The 17448-nt window shown below is 51.0% G+C and overlaps 1 protein-coding gene across 2 annotated transcripts in view; it reads right to left on the minus strand.

The window, feature by feature from the left end:
* Nucleotides 1-17448, minus strand: part of THSD4 (thrombospondin type 1 domain containing 4) — a 394254-nt gene that overhangs the window by 45777 nt on the left and 331029 nt on the right. For both annotated transcript variants that reach the window (XM_070054744.2, XM_051821773.3), the window contains one exon: nt 15947-16151. In XM_070054744.2, coding sequence (XP_069910845.2) covers nt 15947-16151 — 205 coding nt within the window. The remainder of the gene's footprint in view (nt 1-15946; nt 16152-17448) is intronic.

Consider the following 17448-nt stretch of genomic DNA (forward strand, 5'->3'; position numbering starts at 1 on the left):
ACCAAAGAGGAGACGTGCAAACAGTCAGAACCAGAGGACTTGGTTGTGGCATTCCGGGAAGGGTGAAGTCACCAGCAGTGGCCGAAATGCTTGGATTGCTGATGGCTCGGCCACACCGCCACGGACCACGAGCACGGCTCACGTGGCTCCCCTGCTCTCTGAAGGGGTCTGCAGCTCCTGCTCACCTCCCCTGAGGCCTGCCGGCCACTGGCTGCCTCGCCCCGCCTCCAGCCCACACCCATATTCTGCGGAGAATCCTAGGGTCAGATTCTGCAGAGGGGACCTCATGGGGGTGCCCACCACAGGGGGCTTCTGGCCTAGGGATTTTTCTGGATTGTGTGCCCCTCTGGTGGCAATGAGAAACGTCCCACCACAGATGCGCTCCCCACCCTGCCACACACACACGGCCACCCGCCCTGCCTGGGAGGGATGCCTGGCCGGCTGCACCCTCCTCTCTGCCTCCCTGGTGACAGAACCCAGAGTGCGTTCATACAAAGGTTGTCACACAGTTCACAGGAAACGGGATTCAGAGGCGTGTAGAGTTTGGTGCAGAAAATCGAATCCGCGCTCAGCAGGGTTTTCCAAAATGCCAGGGAAGAACGATGCAGGCATTTCGAGGCTTTTTTTTTTTTTTTTTAAACAAAACAACAAACTTGTCATTTCCTCTCCCAGGAGGCCGTGTGGGCAGCATCATGTCCTGCGGTCTCCTCTGCTGTTCCCTTACCCTCGCTCTCCGGATGAGGACAGGTGGCTCGGAACAACACCCAACCGCAGCCCAAGCCGCTGAGGAAGGGGGTAGCTCCGGGCAGGCGGCCGCCCTAGCCTGGGCTGCGCACATCTGGGCGGACGCAGAGAAGTCAGAGTGCTTGGCAGCAATGTCCAGCAAGATCCTGCCTCCTTCCTGGTCCCTCTAGAGACGAACGGCCGGTCAGAGTGTGGCCGAGGAGGGCACACACGGACGACCCGTGGGTCCCACGGGTGCAGTCTTGGCCCCTTCTGTGGTGATCCTCGCCCTCTTTCACCTGTCCCCTAGAACACAGTGGGGTCAGGGGGGCGCCCGAAGCCCTGCTCTGGCCTCCCACTCCAGACGGCCCAGATCCCATGATCTTGGGCCATCCTCCACTGCCTTCCTTGTGGTTAGCAGGGAGCTGGATCAGAAGTGGAGCAGCCAGGACTTGAACTGGTGCTCATACAGTATGACATGGCCAATGGTGGCCTAACCCACTGTGCCACCATGCTGGCCCCAAGGGAATTGGTTAATTAAAAAAAAAAAAAACTGGCTGGCACCATGGCTCACTAGGCTAATCCTCTGCCTGCGGCGCTGGCACACCGGGTTCTAGTCCCGGTCGGGGTGCCGGATTCTGTCCCGGTTGCCCCTCTTCCAGGCCAGCTCTCTGCTGTGGCCCAGGAGTGCAGTGGAGGATGGCCCAAGTGCTTGGGGCCTGCACCCCATGGGAGACCAGGACAAGTACCTGGCTCCTAGCTTCGGATCGGCACAGCGCGCCGGCCGTAGCAGCCACTTGGGGGGTGAACCAACGGAAAAAAAAACTTATATAATGAGTTTATTATTATTTTTAAAAAGTTTGTAACGTTTTCAAATTTTAGCAAATATCAATTAAATCTCACTCATATAAATAATAGAATTTGGGGTCTTGGGTAAGATTTTTAAGCCAGGAGCTTCTTCCGGGTCTCCCATGCGGGTGCAGGGGCCCAAGCATTTGGGCCATCCTCCACTGCTTTCCCAGGCCTCAGCAGAGAGCTGGATCGGAAGTGGAGCAGCCAGGACTCAAGCCGGCACCCATATGGGATGCCGGCACTGCAGGTGGCGGCTCTACCCGCTTTGCCACAGTGCCAGCCCCAGCTGTTCCACTTCTGATCCAGCTTCCTGCCAACGTACCTGGGAAAGCAGTAGAAGATGACCCAAGTCCTTGGGTCCTTGTACCCATATAGGAGACGAGGATGGAGTTCCTGGCTCTTGGCCCAGACCTGGCTGTTGAGGTCATTTGAGGAGTGAACCAGTGGATGGGAGATCTCTATTTATTTATTTATTCACAATAAACAAATATATTTTTTTTTTTTTTGGACAGGAAGAGTTAGACAGTGAGAGAGAGAGAGACAGAGAGACAGAGAGAAAGGTCTTCCTTTTTTCGTTGGGTCACCCCCCCAAGTGGCCGCTACGGCTGGCACATTGCGCCGATCTGAAGCCAGGAGCCAGGTGCTTCTCCTGGTCTCCCATGGGGTGCAGGGCCCAAGGACCTGGGCCATCCTCCACTGCACTCCCAGGCCACAGCAGAGAGCTGGACTGGAAGAGAAGCAATCAGGACAGAATCCGGTGCCCCAACCGGGTCTAGAATCCTGGATGCCAGTGCTGCAGGCGGAGGATTAGCCTAGTGAGCTGCAGCGCCGGCCAATAAACAAATCTTAAAAGATCCACAAGAGAAGGGGGCATGAGACAGACCTAAGCTAAAGGTGAGGACCCAACACATTCCAAATATTCCAACGAGAACTAAACCTATTATTCAAACAGACTGCATTGGAAAAGTGCAGGAAAATAACCAACGTTCTCATTTTATGCTATGCCCCAGGTGAATGTTAGAAACTGTGGATTCTTCCAAAAATGTTAGATGCAAAATGCCATATGCTACCTTCAGCCACTTCTACCAAGTTCTTACAGAGCTGGTGCCGATGGCCGGGGCAGGGGACTGGCAGAGGGGAGACCGGGAGGCATCTGCAGCACCAAGGTTCTCCTTCTCCCTCTGAGCAAAGGCTGTGTGGCTGTGAGAGCTCACCCACTGAGGCCCTGGGACTGCAGCGGCTCATCTAACAGGTGACGCTGGCCCACGGCAGGGTCATCTAACAGGTGACGCTGGCCCACGGCAGGGTCGTCTGACAGGTGACGCTGGCCCACGGCCGGGCCGTCTGACAGGTGACGCTGGCCCACGGCCGGGCCGTCTGACAGGTGACGCTGGCCCACGGCCGGGCCGTCTGACAGGTGACGCTGGCCCACGGCCGGGCCGTCTGACAGGTGACGCTGGCCCACGGCCGGGCCGTCTGACAGGTGACGCTGGCCCACGGCCGGGCCGTCTGACAGGTGACGCTGGCCCACGGCCGGGCCGTCTGACAGGTGACGCTGGCCCACGGCCGGGCCGTCTGACAGGTGACGCTGGCCCACGGCCGGGCCGTCTGACAGGTGACGCTGGCCCACGGCCGGGCCGTCTGACAGGTGACGCTGGCCCACGGCCGGGCCGTCTGACAGGTGACGCTGGCCCACGGCCGGGCCGTCTGACAGGTGTCTGTTTTTCACTTGAGCTTGGGGAAGAACAGCTTCATTCCCTGAACTGTAGTGGAGTATGCCGGTCCATCGCGACCTTGGGCTGAGCCAGGCCTTCACCCCTTTCTCTGCTGCACACTGCCGAAGGTCTGTGACTCTCACCTGCTCACCACCAAAACCTCACTGCTCTCGGCGTCTCTGACAAACAGTTGAACATCTTAAAGACCCACACATTGGGGCCGGCGCTGTGGCGCAGTGGGTAAAGCTGCCACCTGCAATGCCAGCATCCCATATGGGCACCAGTTTGAGTTCTGGCTGCTCCACTTCCGATCCATCTCCCTGCTGGTGGTGTGGGAAATGCAGCGGAAAATGGCCCAAGTACTTGGATCCCTGCCACCTATGTGGGATGAAGCTCCGGGCTCCTGGCTTTAGCCTGGCTCAGCTCTGGCCGTCACGAGGTCTGGGGAGTGAGCCAGCAGGTGTCAGATCTCTCTCTCTCTCTGTAGCTCAGGCTTTCATAATAAATAAAAATCTTTAGAAACAGGAGACCCACAGATCTCAAAAATCAGCATTCAGACTGAAAGCAGAACTCATACAAGCCCGGTCCTCACCCCTTTCTCAGATCTTAAGACCCAGCAGTGCTCGGCTTCCTACTGCACCTGTCTCTGTCTTGGGGCCGAAATGCAAGAGCAAGGTTTATTTCGGAAGTATAAGCTGCAGCAGGGACCCCGTCTACTCAACCGCGTAGCGGAAGGGCAGATGAAGGCCCTGAGCCGTGCTTGGGGGCCTCTTTTAAAGCCCCAGTTACATCATCGAGGGGTGTGGGGGAACAGTGGATTGGCTGGGGTCACCCCTGGCACTTCCTGATCAAACGTGGTTGTTCCTGATTGGTTCGGACCCAGGAGGTTTCCTTATATGGTGAACGCTAGCAAGCTGTTCCGTGGTAACTTTCGGTTTCCCCAAAGTAAGCTGCTTTTCTGGGAAGTCGGGCCTGCCTCTCCGAATGGAGACACTTTTTCGAAACATAGTTACTCCGGCCCTTCAAGGTCACGAACACGAGGAGAGGACCTCACATTTACCAAATGCATCCAAACAGTCCCCGATCCGTCTGGTTCAACACCAGAAATAAACTCTGGTCTCACTGGTATGCCTAGAGAAAAAGGTAGCTTGCTTCTGGGAAGGCGGCCATGGTCCAAAGTCTCAAGGCACAAGGACGTGGACCTAGAACACTGGACTGGCTCATAGGACAGGAACAAGTAAGTCCTGTCCGATACCATGTGGCTCCTGCAGAGTAAGTACCTTGTGCCAGCCCAACGCTGAGTGCTTTCTGAGTATTAATCTTTCCAGCAAACCTGCTGCGGGTACTGAAATGCCTGAGAAGTGATACACTGTGTCCTCTTGCCAGTGACACCGGTCACCACAGACTTCCCTTAAAATACCGCGTTTGGGGCAGGTGTTGTGGCGGCACGGTGAAGTTGCTGTTTGGAACTCAGTATCTCATATCAGAGAGCCTGTCCAAGCGCCGGCCCCTCTGCTTCCGATCCAGCTTCCTGCTGATGCACACCCTGGGAGGCAGCAGGTGACGGCTCATGGACGTGGGCCCCTGCCACCCACGTGGGAGACTCAGATTGAGTTCCAGGCTGCTGGCTTCAGTCTGGCCCAGCACTGGCTGCCGTGGGCATTTGAGGAGTGAATGAGTGAGTAGAAGACCTTTCCAACTATCGCTGTCTCTCTGCCTTTCAGATGACATGAAGATAAACAGAGATTAAAACAAATTCCACCTTAGCCTTAGCAAAGCGGGATTTTGTAAGGAGAGGCTGCCGACCACGTGGGTATCCATTAGTACAACCCTGAAGCCAGCTCTCTGGATTCTTTTCCTCCGGTGAACACGTTCCCACTTCACTCACATAAAACCAGACCAGCGGTTAATGTGGGTCTCCTCACAGCAATTCTAGAAACTCGGCAGACGTATGATTTGTTAGGGGTAACTGAAAACTGAGGAATTCAACTTGGACAAAGAATGAGTGAAGGGGAGAACAGGGTCTACTCTGCCTGCTGATGGCCTGCAGTCGGGGTCAGGGCCTCTCCCCGAGTGCACACCTGAGTACCAGCCAGCTTTGCTCACCCGACAGGCAGTGAGACCAGGCTGGCTTCTGCTTCCTTTTGAAAGATTTATTTTTTTTTAATGTATGTGAGGGGCAGAGAGACACACACAGGAAGATTCAGAAAGAGATCCTCCACTGCACTCCCGGGCCACAGCAGAGAGCTGGACTGGAAGAGGAGCAACTGGGACAGAGCCGGCACCCCAACAGGGACTAGAACCCGGGGTGCCGGTGCTGCAGGCGGAGGATTAGCCTAGTGAGCCGCGGCGCCGGCCCAGAAAGAGATCTTCTATCTGCTGGCTCTGTCCCCAAATGGCCACAGAGTTAAGGTTGCCCCTGCCTGAATCCAGGAGCCAGGAACTCCATCTGGGTCTCCCACAAGGGTGGCTGGAGCCCAGGCACTTGGGCCATCCTCTACTGCTCTCCCAGGGGCATGAGCAGGAGCTGGATCAGACATGGAGCAGCTGGGACACGAACCAGTGCTCTGATACAGGACGCTGGCATCGCCAAGTGACAGCTGCACCTGCTGCACACAATGCTGGCCTTGAGAAAGCCTGGTTGAAAAACTGCTGGCATCTGGCCTAGTGGTTGAGATGCTGGGACTCTTTTTTTTGGACAGGCAGAGTTAGACAGTGAGAGAGAGAGAGAGAGAAACGTCTTCCTTCTGTTGGTTCACCCCCCAAATTGCCGCTATGGCCGGTGCTAGCAGCGCTGATCCGAAGCCAGGAGCCAGGTGCTTCCTCCTGGTCTCCCACGCGGGTGCAGAGCCCAAGCACTTGGGCCATCCTCCACTGCCCTCCCGTGCCACAGCAGAGAGCTGGCCTGGAAGAGGGGCAACCGGGACAGAATCCGGTGCCCCGACCGGGACTAGAACTCGGGGTGCTGTTGCCACAGGCAGAGGATTAGCCTATTGAGCTGCGGCACCAGCCGATTGCATAGTTTTGACAGGGGGCCAGGTGCTCCTGGCTGTGGGAGGCATGTGTGCCGGGACTGTGAAAACATTGAGGCTGCGTGGGAGAACTCGGGGTGTGGCTGGGACTCTGGGCAGTCACTGTGGGAGGCTCCTCACATGCAGGGCTCCCTGGTTCCCTGGCGAGGGACACTGCTGGGGAATCTGAGCTCCCACTGAGGACGGCACAGATCCTGCGTGTGGTCCTTGTGGCAGAGCAGATGAATAATACACCCACTGGGCCAGCGCCCGGCACTGGTCTCCTTTGAGGAGAGGAGTTCAGCTGAGTCCACACCAACAGACAAGAACAAACCCCACTCTGATAAAAAAAAAAAAAAGAGGAGATTTACCATGCCAAACCTGGGGGCGTCACCTCAGACACGCGCTTCACCCTGGAGCACTGAACAGAGCTCCTTGGCCACGTCTACACGTGTGTCTAGGTTCTCCCTGAAAGCAGACATTCCACTAATCCATACACAGTCCAGAGATAAAAGCTGCCACAGTGAAAAACAAAGAAATCAACAGATATTTCCACAAATGCTGAATAACAAATGCACCAGTTCAAAAACAAGAATAAGGAAGACAACATGAGGCCCCCAAAAGAACACAGCACTTCAGTACTAGACTGTGAAGATGATGAGGCTGAAGAAACGCCAGAAATGGAATTCAAAAAACTGATCATAGGATTATTAGAAGTATTCAGAATCAAAAGCACAAACTAATGAAATCCATACATGACATAAAATCAGATTTCACCCACGAAATTGAGAACTTAAAAAGAAAGCAAAATCAAATCTTGGAAATGAAGAATTCAATAGAACAAATAAAGAACACGGTGAAAAGCCTTAACAACACAATTGGTGCAGCAGAAGAAAGAATATCCGACTTAGAAGACAAAGCACAGAAAATTACACAGTCAGACCAAACACAAGAAGAAATTAGAAAACTAAAAAACACTGTCAGGAATCCTTTTAAGTGAAATAATAACAGAAAAATTCCCTACTTTGGAGGAAGAAATGGTCATCCAAGTACAGGAAGCACACAGAACTCCTAATAGAGATGACCAGAAAAGATCATTACCATGGCACATTTTAATCAAACTCTCCACAGTAAAGCATACAGAAAAGATTCTAAAATGTGCAAGAGAGAAACATCGGATTACTCTCAGAGGATCTCCAATTAGACTCACAGCAGACTTCTTATCAGAAACCCTACAGGCTAGGAGAGAATGGTTAGATATATTCCAAGTCTTAAGAGAAAAAACTGTCAACCCAGAATACTACACCCTGCAAAGCAAAAATCCTCAAGAAAAAATTCTAGCCAATTGAATCCAACAACACATCAGAGAGATCATTCACCCAGACCAAGTGGGACTTATCCCTGGTATGTAAGGATGGTTCAACATTCGCAAATCATTCAATGTGACACATCACAATAATAAATTTAAGAACAAAAACCAGCCGGCACCATGGCTCACTAGGCGAATCCTCCGCCTTGCGGCGCCGGCACACCGGGTTCTAGTCCCGGTCAGGGCGCCAGGTTCTGTCCCGGTTGCCCCTTTTCCAGGCCAGCTCTCTGCTGTGGCCCAGGAGTGCAGTGGAGGATGGCCCAAGTCCTTGAGTCCTGCACCTGCATGGGAGACCAGGAGGAAGCACCTGGCTCCTGGCTTTGGATCAGCACAGTGCAACGGGCATTTGGGGGGTGAACCAATGGAACGAAGACCTTTCTCTCTGTCTCTCTCTCACTGTCTAACTCTGCCTGTCAAAAAAAAAAAAAAAAAAAAAAGAGAGCGAGCGAGAGAGACTATTATATTGGAACACATAGAAAAGTGTGGTAAAGTAGCAGGATATAAAATCAATACACAAAAATCAGCAGCCTTTGTATACACAGACAATGCCATGGCTGAGAAAGAACTTCTAAGATTAATCCCATTCACAATAGCTACCAAAAAATCAAATACCTTGAAATAAATTTAACCAAGGATGTCAAAGATCTCTACAATGAGAATTACAAAACATTAAAGAAAGAAATAAGAGAAGATACAAAAAATGCAAAAATCTCCCATGTTCATGGATTAGAAGAAACAGTATTATCAAAATGTCCTTTCTTCCGAAAGCAATTTACAGATTCAATGAGATACCAAACAAAATACCAAAGACATTCTTCTCAGACATGGGAAAAATGATGCTGAAATTCATATGGAGGCACAGGAGACCTCGAATAGCCAAAGCAATCTTGTACAACAAAAACAGAACTGAAGGCATCATAATACCAGATTTCAAGACATATTGTAAGGAAGTTATAATCAAAACAGCCTGGTACTGGTACAAAAACAGATGGATAGACCAATGGAACAGAATAGAAATACCAGGAATCAATCCATGCATCTACAATCAACTTATATTTGGCCAAGGAGCTAAAACCAATGCCTGGAGCTAGGACTGCCTCTTCAACAAATGGTGTTGGGAAAATTGGATTTCCACATGCAGAAGTATGAAGCAGGACCCCTACTTTACACCTGATATAGAAATCCACTCAACATGGATTAAAAACCTAAATCTATGACCTGATACCATCAAATTATTAGAGAGCATTGGGAAAACCCTGGAAGACGTTGGCACAGGCCAACACTTCTTGGAAAAAACCCCAGAAGAACAGGCAATTAGAGCCAAAATTAACAAGTGGGATTACATCAAATTGAGAAGCTTCTGTACAGCAAAAGAAACAGTCAGGATTTGAAGAGGCAACTGATGGAAATTATTTGCAAACTACACAACTGATAAAGGGTTAATAACCAGAATATATAAAGATATCAAGAAACTCCACAACAACAAAACAAACATTCTAGTTTTGAAATGGGCAAAGGACTTAAACAGACATTTTTCAAAAGAGGAAATCCGCGGCTCACTAGGCTAATCCTCCGCCTAGCGGCGCCGGCACACCGGGTTCTAGTCCCGGTTGGGGTGCCGGATTCTGTCCTGGTTGCCCCTCTTCCAGGCCAGCTCTCTGCTGTGGCCAGGGAGTGCAGTGGAGGATGGCCCAAGTGCTTGGGCCCTGCACCCCATGGGAGACCAGGAAAAGCACCTGGCTCCTGCCATCGGATCAGCGCGGTGCGCCGGCCGCGGCGGCTACTGGAGGGTGAACCAACGGCAAAGGAAGACCTTTCTCTCTGTCTCTCTCTCTCTCACTGTCCACTCTGCCTTTCAAAAAAATAAAAAATAAAAATAAAAAAAAGAGGAAATCCAAATGTCCAACAGACACATGAAAAACTGCTCAGGATCACTAGCTGTCAGGGAAATGCAAATCAAAACCACAACGAGGTCTCACCTCACCCCAGTTAGAATGGTTTTCATACAGAAATCAAGAAATTACAAATGCTGGTGAGGATGTGGGGAAAAGGTACCCTAATCCACTGCTGGCGGGAATGTAAATTGGTCAAGCCACTATAGAACACAGTATGGAGATGCCTCAGAAATCTGATTATGGACCTACCATACAACCCAGCCATCCCACTCCTGGGAATTTACCCACGGGAAATGAAATCAGCAAATAAAAGAGTTATCTGTACCCCCATGTTTATTGCAGCTCAATTCACTATAGCTAAGTCATGGAATCAACCTAAATGCCTGTCAATTGGATAAAGAAATTATGGAATATGTACTCTATGGAATATTACACAGCAGTGAAAAATGAAATGGATGGATCTGGAAAACATCATACTTAGTGAAATAAGCCAGTCCCAAAGGGACAGATACCATATGGTCTCCCTGACCTGTGATAACTAATAGAGAACCTAAAAGGAAATCTGTAGAAGTGAAATCAATACTTTGAGAAGCAATGACTTGAACAGCCCCTGTGTTGACTGTCAAGGAACAGTTGTTTTTCCTTCTTCATACTATTTGTTGAACTCTGTACTTAACATAGAGTTAATCATATGTGTGTAAAGTCAGTTGAAAATAGATCTCATTAAAAAATAAGAGTCTTATTTCCCAAGAAGAAATAACAAAACAGTCCGAGTTTGAAAAGACATTCATTCCTTACAACTGTTGTGACACAGCTCAAAAACCTTTGAAGTATAATGATCAATCAGATCATTTTTTATGCGTGGTATAAAAGTGGTATGCTAAGTGATTGAAGGTCAGATTCTATCCTTCTATCTACAGAAAGCAGTGTGTGAAAATTAAAAGGGAATACAAAATTAATAATACTAGTATTTGTTGTCATGAGCTCATTACTTCAACCAAATTGTGATTTTTAAAAAATGTTATTTATTTATTTTTATTTATTTGAAAGAGTGACAGAGGTGGGGGCAGGGGGAAATATTTTCCTTCCCCTGGATCACTTCCCAAATGCCCACAACAGCTTGGACTGAGTCAGACCAAAGCTAGGAGCCTAGAACTCCATCTGGGTTTCCACATGGGTGGCGGGGGCCCAAGTTGTTGAGCCATCATCTGCAGCCTCCCAAGTGAGCATCAGCAGGAAGCTGGATAAGCATAGGAAGTGAGACTCAAACCTAGGCACTCTGATAAGTGGAGGCAGAATTGGATCCCTGGCACTCCGATACTGGATGCAGGCTGTACCACAACACCTACTCCCCCAGATCGTGCTTTTAATGCTCAAGAGTTTCACCGCAAATGTTTAGAAAGTCACAAACAATATTGATATTGAAGACATTGGAACTGATGAGCCATAGTTCCTTTGCTTGTGAAAAAGAAATCACAGGCACAATTTTTAAACTCTATCTAAAAATACTTAATTGAAGATGAAGAACTCCAGAGAAATTCTCTCATCTATGTCCCCAAGAAGACAGATACAAAAGACATTCATTGAAACACTTTTGTGATGGAAACAACATGCATGTCCATCACAAAAGAATGGATAAACACACTGCAGTATATTCATATGATGCAATTCTATATGGTAGTGAAAATAAAAAAAAAATAAGAGTGGGAATAAGAGACGGAGGAGGAAGTTTGTAACTGTAGAGCTGTATAGTTCTGCATACAGTCCTATGGACTTACTTCCCAGGGTACAGTTTAAAAACTTGCTAGGATACCAAATCCCATTAAGCTGGGTGATAAAAATGCCATCTTAAGTGTTAAAGTGATCATATAGATATGATTAAGTGTTAAAGGGATCATATAAATAAGGTCAAGTATCTGGCAACAATAATAGAATTAAAAAGGAGAGAATGTTCCAACATGGGAAGCAGTCTACACAGTAGACTCCTAGAATGACAATTGCCTTCAGTAACACTTTGACCTCAGAATCAGCCCTTAAGGCATTCTGATCTGCCTGAAAAGCCCATGATAGCATTTCAGGCATGGAAAGGTAAGACAATGTGGAAAAAAAAATCCTATATGAAGGATCTCTGTGAGTGAGACCCCAGTGGAAAGAAGTGGCCATCAAAGAAGGAGGCACCTTTCTCTGAAGAGAGGAGAGAACTTCCACTTTGCTTATGGCCTTGTCTACAAACTGACAGAGTCTGTGGATTCGAAAGGCTTCCATAGCCTTGGCAGCTCATGACAAGAGCCTCGGGTGATCACTGACATCATACATAAGAGTGTTAATTGTTAAATTAACAGCAGGAGTCACTGTGCACTTACTCCCCATGCAGGACTTCTATTCTCAATGACTTGTATTATGAGAATTAACTGTAAAACTTGTTTTCAAACAGGTTTTTTCTTTGTGTGTGTGTGTGTGTGTGTGTAAATTGCTGAAATCTTTACTTAGCATAGAGTTGGTCTTCTGTGTATAAAGTTAATTAAAAATGAATATTAATCGAAAACGGGACTGGGAATGGGAGAGGGAAGAGGAGGTAGGGTGGGAGTAGGAGTGGCAGGGTGAGTATGGTGGGAAGAATCACTATATTCCTAAAGTTGTACTTATGAAATCTGTACTTCTGTACTTCTTAAATAAAATGTTCATTTGGGAAAAAAACAAAAAAATTGAACACTAAAAAAAAATAGTGGGGGAAGTATAATACCCTGCATCAGCACAATTGTGCCTATTTGAAAAAAATCAGGTTACAGTCCTACCTCATGCCACACATAAGTAACTACAGATGGACCTAATATCGAGTTTAAAATAAGCAGAGGCGATGTTTGGCACAGTGTTAAGATGTCACTGTGGAAACCCTGTATCCCAGATGAGTGCCCAGCCCCTCTGCTTCTGATCTGGCTTCCTGCTGATGCACACCCTGAGAGGCAGCAGGCGCTGGCTCAAGTATTTGGGTCCCTGCCACCCACGTGGGAGATCTGGATGGAGTTCTGGGCTCCTGACTTCAGCCTGGTCCAGCTCTGGCTGTTGGGGGGGCATTTGGGGAGTGAAGCAGTGGACAGAAGATCTCTCCCTCTCTGTTATTGTGCCTTTTGAATAAATGAAACTTTTTTTTTTTAAAGAAAATATTTGCACTTTTAGAAAAGACTGGAGAATACTTCATGGTTGTAGAAGTTGTTACTTAACTCTGTGTTCACATTTCAAAGCAGTTGATCAAGAACAAAGCACTGAATCTCTTTGTTCTAATTTGTATTGCTTAAAAGTTTTACAATGCCGGGGTCCATGTTGTGGTGTGGTGGGCAAAGATGCCACCTTTGATGCTGGTATCCATGTGGGTGCCAGTTCGAGTCCTGGCTGCTCCACTCTAGATCCAGCTCCCTGCGAATGGCCTGGGAAAAGCAGTGGACGATGGCCCAAGTGCTTGGGCCCCTGTACCCATGTGGAAGACCCACATACATGAAGCTCCTGGCTTCTGCCTGGCCCAGCCCTGGCCATTGCAGCCATTTGGAAGTGAACCAGCAGATGGAAGCTCTCTCTCTGTCTCTTCCTGTCTCTCTGTAACTCTGCCTTTCAAATAAATAAACACATCTTTAAAAAAAAAAATTTCCATGTGCGCGGAAAATAAAATTTCTGGAACTGTCACACAAAAGGAAGGCGCCAGGTGACTTAAGCTCTCCCACAGGGAAAGCGGCCCCAGCACTCCATCAAAGTCTACCAGGGTGCATGAGCCGTGACTCTCCTTGGCTTCCTAAACACTGATCCTTATTATTGTTTAAAGCTTTCTTGGAAACATGCTTGTCAGAAAATGCATCGCCAGTTCATTTTTAAAAGCTTGCAGATCTTGGAAGTCCTCTCCAAGTCTCCGGCCCCAGACAATGCAGCGTGCTGGCAGGCAGCACAGGTCCCCACAGTTGACTTCTGCTTGGTGTGCTTTTATGTCTGATTTCTTAACTGCAGCACAAGGACATCAGCAAACCGAACTGCCTCAGCTGTGCCAGATTTTGATATTTCAACCCAAACAATTTCACAACATCTTACTGTTAAGGAAAAAGCAAGTAATAAGAACTGTCAGTCAATTTAATGAAATTAGATGGAGGTTTCCCCCCAGATAGTGCGGATCAGAATAATTTACACACGAATGGAGAATTCAGAGCTTACAAAAGAGACAGGGCTTCCAATATCTTTTCCACTAAAGAAAAGAGCCCTAGGAAGCTAGGACCCACTCATCAGTCTACGTATGCAAACACAGTTAAAGGAACAGACACCCCGAGCTGGCTTCTGCAGTTTCGTTAGTTTCCAACCTAAAAACCAGACGAATCGACATCCCACGCAATCTTAGGCACTCCTGGAACAGGTGCCCCCCCAAAGGTCACCCTGTCTGCAGCTTTGCTCAGAGGCCACACGGTGAGCCCCTTTCCTTGCCCAGAGAGTCAAATACAAAGGAACAAAGGCCAAGTTCAAAAGCAGCCCGAGGCACCTGTGCTCTCACACCTTGGCACAGCTCCCCCCAGCAACTGTATGCAAATTAATTTTCAGAATACACAGGCCTCACAGAGCAGGGCACTCAGCAGCCAGAGTGGGTCAGGCAGAGAGACCACCTGGGACAAGACCAAGGTCACTCCCGGCCAGGGCACACTGCAGGAGGCTGGCTCTTACGGTCTGTGACCTGTATCTTGGGTGTAATAAGCAGATCGCGGGTGGCTTACACGCAGGAGACAAAGCCATGGAGATCTCTCGGGGGGCCTCCCTGCACCCCAGCCTGCTTTCCCACCCTTGCTTTCCCCTGCCCGTGCTGGGACCGCCTGGCCTTGATGAAGCCTCGCACGAACCGGACTTTCTGAGCCCCTCCCGTAGCTCCTGTCCTCCCTCCGTGTCCTCTCCGTCACATGGAGAAGGAGAGGGCCATCTTCCTCCTGGTGTGGATCTGCCATCCTATGGCTTCTCATGACCTCTGATATGGTCAGGCCCCCCCCACAAGAAGCCACCTGCCCAACGACACAGTGGGGCCCTTGCCACCACCTCCGTGTTATGCGTGGGAGGCAGAGGGCGGGAGCTGCTATGGAACAGGGCGATCCGCAGCTGGGGAAAGCTGACTACAAACACAGCAGAGCTGGTGAAGACTGGCGCTGCCGGCAGCGGTGGGGTCTCCGCATGAGCACGCTGCAAACATATCGTTTTCGGTCCTGGGAGCCAGTGCGCTTGCGGAGATGTGATCTCACAGAGGAGAAAGGAAAGGAGGAAGCACAGAGGCTGCTGTTTTTTTTATTCTAGTGAAAATAACACGGAACCACAACTCAGTGAGGACTGGCTTCCTGCTGCTCGGGTGGCCCCCGGCTCTGCCAGAGCTGCTAAACCGTTTTCTGCTGTAAATGGGTTTGTCTCTCAGCTGCATTTGCCGTCTCTTCCTCCTCCGGCCCAACGAAACCCAGGGAAGGGAACCGTAGCAGGCAGAGATGCAGAACGGGGGCCCTCGGGGTCTGAAGCCATCTCCCAGGGGGGTGCTCCTGTAGCCCTTGATGGCTGTGTGGCCAACAGTGACCCAGAGGGACTGGGCTCTGAGAGGTGATGTCCGCTCTGATTGGCTGCCGTGCCTGGAGCTGCACTATCTGCCTTCCTGTGTGACCGTGGCAAGCCGAGTGCCCTCTCTGTGCCCGTCTGGCCAGCTGCAGGGTGGGGAGGGGAGCGGCTCTCATGCCCCAGGGCTGTTGTGTGGGTTCAAGGACACAAGTGCACCGTTAAGAGCACAAGGGACACTGTCAGTCTAAGATAAGAAAATCCAATCTGGCTGCTTATGAATGACTAAGCAACAGCCCCTCATGCTACTTTGTTAACAGATTAGCACAGGCGTTACGCTGAGTCTGAGAGCAACATAGCACAACTGACTCATCACGGGACTGGCTCGCCTCAGATGGAACGCACACAGTCGACGGAGATCCCCAGGAGGGCAACGTGGCCTCTCGCTGTGGACACTGCTCCAGAGGACTGCTAAGTGGGTGCAGCTCTCCGAAAGCACACCTGCTATGCAGGCAGAGCCCTGCCCCACGGCAGCCAGAGCAGCAAGAGACGAATGGCTGCTGGGTGGACTGCAGGGCGCGTGCAGGTGCAGATGGGTCACTGCCCTTGCCCTGGCCATCTTCATCCCAACAAACAGAGACGGGTGCGTGTCCCGGCTTTGCCCAGAGCCACTCCCATCTCAGAGCCACCACTTACATCACAGCTCTCTTCTCTCAGGTGGAGCAAAGACAGGTTGAGGCGTGTGGCTATCAAGCACTAAGCTGCAAGACTTACCTGCGTAACCGTCTCCACCACGCGCCCGCCGCCCGTGCTGCGGGGGAGGGCCCTTACCCAGGTAGTTGTTGCTCTTGTGCATCTCGGTGATGTTGATTTTCGTGGCTCCCTGCGGAATCTCCAGCACGCGGTGGTAGCCCAGGCTGGTGAGCGGCCGCTTGAACACGCCAGACACCACCTGGCAGCCCGAGTTGTCTCCGCCGCACACCCCACATTTGTCCACCACCTTGTCGGAGTCCAGGAAGTCGTCACAGCCGATGCTCTGTAGGGAGGCAGGAGAGACCCTTGCAGCCCAGATCAGAGGTGCGGGGCAGGAGGGAGAAGGTTCTGCAGGGAACCTGCTGGCAGGGCTAGGCTGCCCCTGCCCCCTGCCTCCCACCCACCCACCGGTGAGCAAGGTCTGATTCCCTTCCGCGGAGCACCTGTGCTGGGCAGGACTGGGTGGGGTGGGGGCCCGTGTTCGGGGATGGTCCAAGCTCAGGAGAAAGAACAGGGAGGAACTGAGGCTACAGATGTGTTTCTGTATCCTGGGCGGTGGCACTGCCCGGCAAAGCCAGAACGTCCTGCACTGGAAGTCAGGCTCTGTCTCTTGTCTTCTGTCCTAAAGTGCGGGTGCTAATTCCGCCACAGGGCACTGTTTGGCCTCTGAGTCTCCGTGGGTACGCGTGGCTCTGGAGGAGCACGGCGACCCCCTCAGCCCTTCCCCAGGCAGGAGGAGGGGAAGACGGCGCAAGGACCAGAAACGCCAACAGCTGGACGAGAGCTGCCGAGGTGTGTGCTGCCCACGGTGTGCCCAGGCATCAAAAGGGCCTGGATTTCCTGGCTGCTGTCCACGTTTCTGACTGACACACTCTCTGCAGGCACCACTCTTGCTTCCTACTCCCCAGAGCGTGCCAGCCCATAGCAACAGCTCCTCAGTGCCCACTCCCTGCCCTGGCCAGTGGCCTCGTGCCCTCCACTCCCGTGAGCCCTGACCTGCACCCACCTGACACCCAGCCGCCCATGCCCACAGAGGCCCTCCAGGAAGGGGCCCAGCACGGCTGCTCATCCCCCACTCCCCTCCCCGACCGGCAACCAGCAGTGAGCTGTGCCTGGGGGAGAGCAGGAAGGCCAAGGGGGCCCTCCCATAAACGGGGCACATGAGTTTTCTTGAGCGTGAACAAAGTCGGGACGACAGTACTTCCATCCTCAGGCCCCGCTCAGGGCGGGTGGGGTCATGGCAGACAGGGCACTTTATTTTATTTTATTTATTTATTTATTTAATTTTCTGACAGGCAGAGTTAGACAGTGAGAGAGAGACAGAGAGAAAGGTCTTCCTTCCATTGGTTCACGCCCCTAATGGCTGCCATGGCCTGTGTGCTGCACTGATCCGAAGCCAGGAGCCAGGTGCTTCTTCCCGGTCTCCCATGCGGGTGCAGGGCCCAAGCACTTGGGCCATCCTCCACTGCCTTCCCGGGCCACAGCAGAGAGCTGGACTGGAAGAGGAGCAACTGGGACTAGAACCCGGGGTGCCGGTGCCGCAGGTGGAGGATTAGCCTAGTGAGCCACGGTGCTGGCCA

Source organism: Oryctolagus cuniculus, chromosome 12, assembly GCF_051225735.1.
Source record: "Oryctolagus cuniculus isolate XC-2025 breed Fujian yellow rabbit chromosome 12, ASM5122573v1, whole genome shotgun sequence".
Taxonomy (NCBI): Eukaryota; Metazoa; Chordata; class Mammalia; order Lagomorpha; family Leporidae; genus Oryctolagus; species Oryctolagus cuniculus.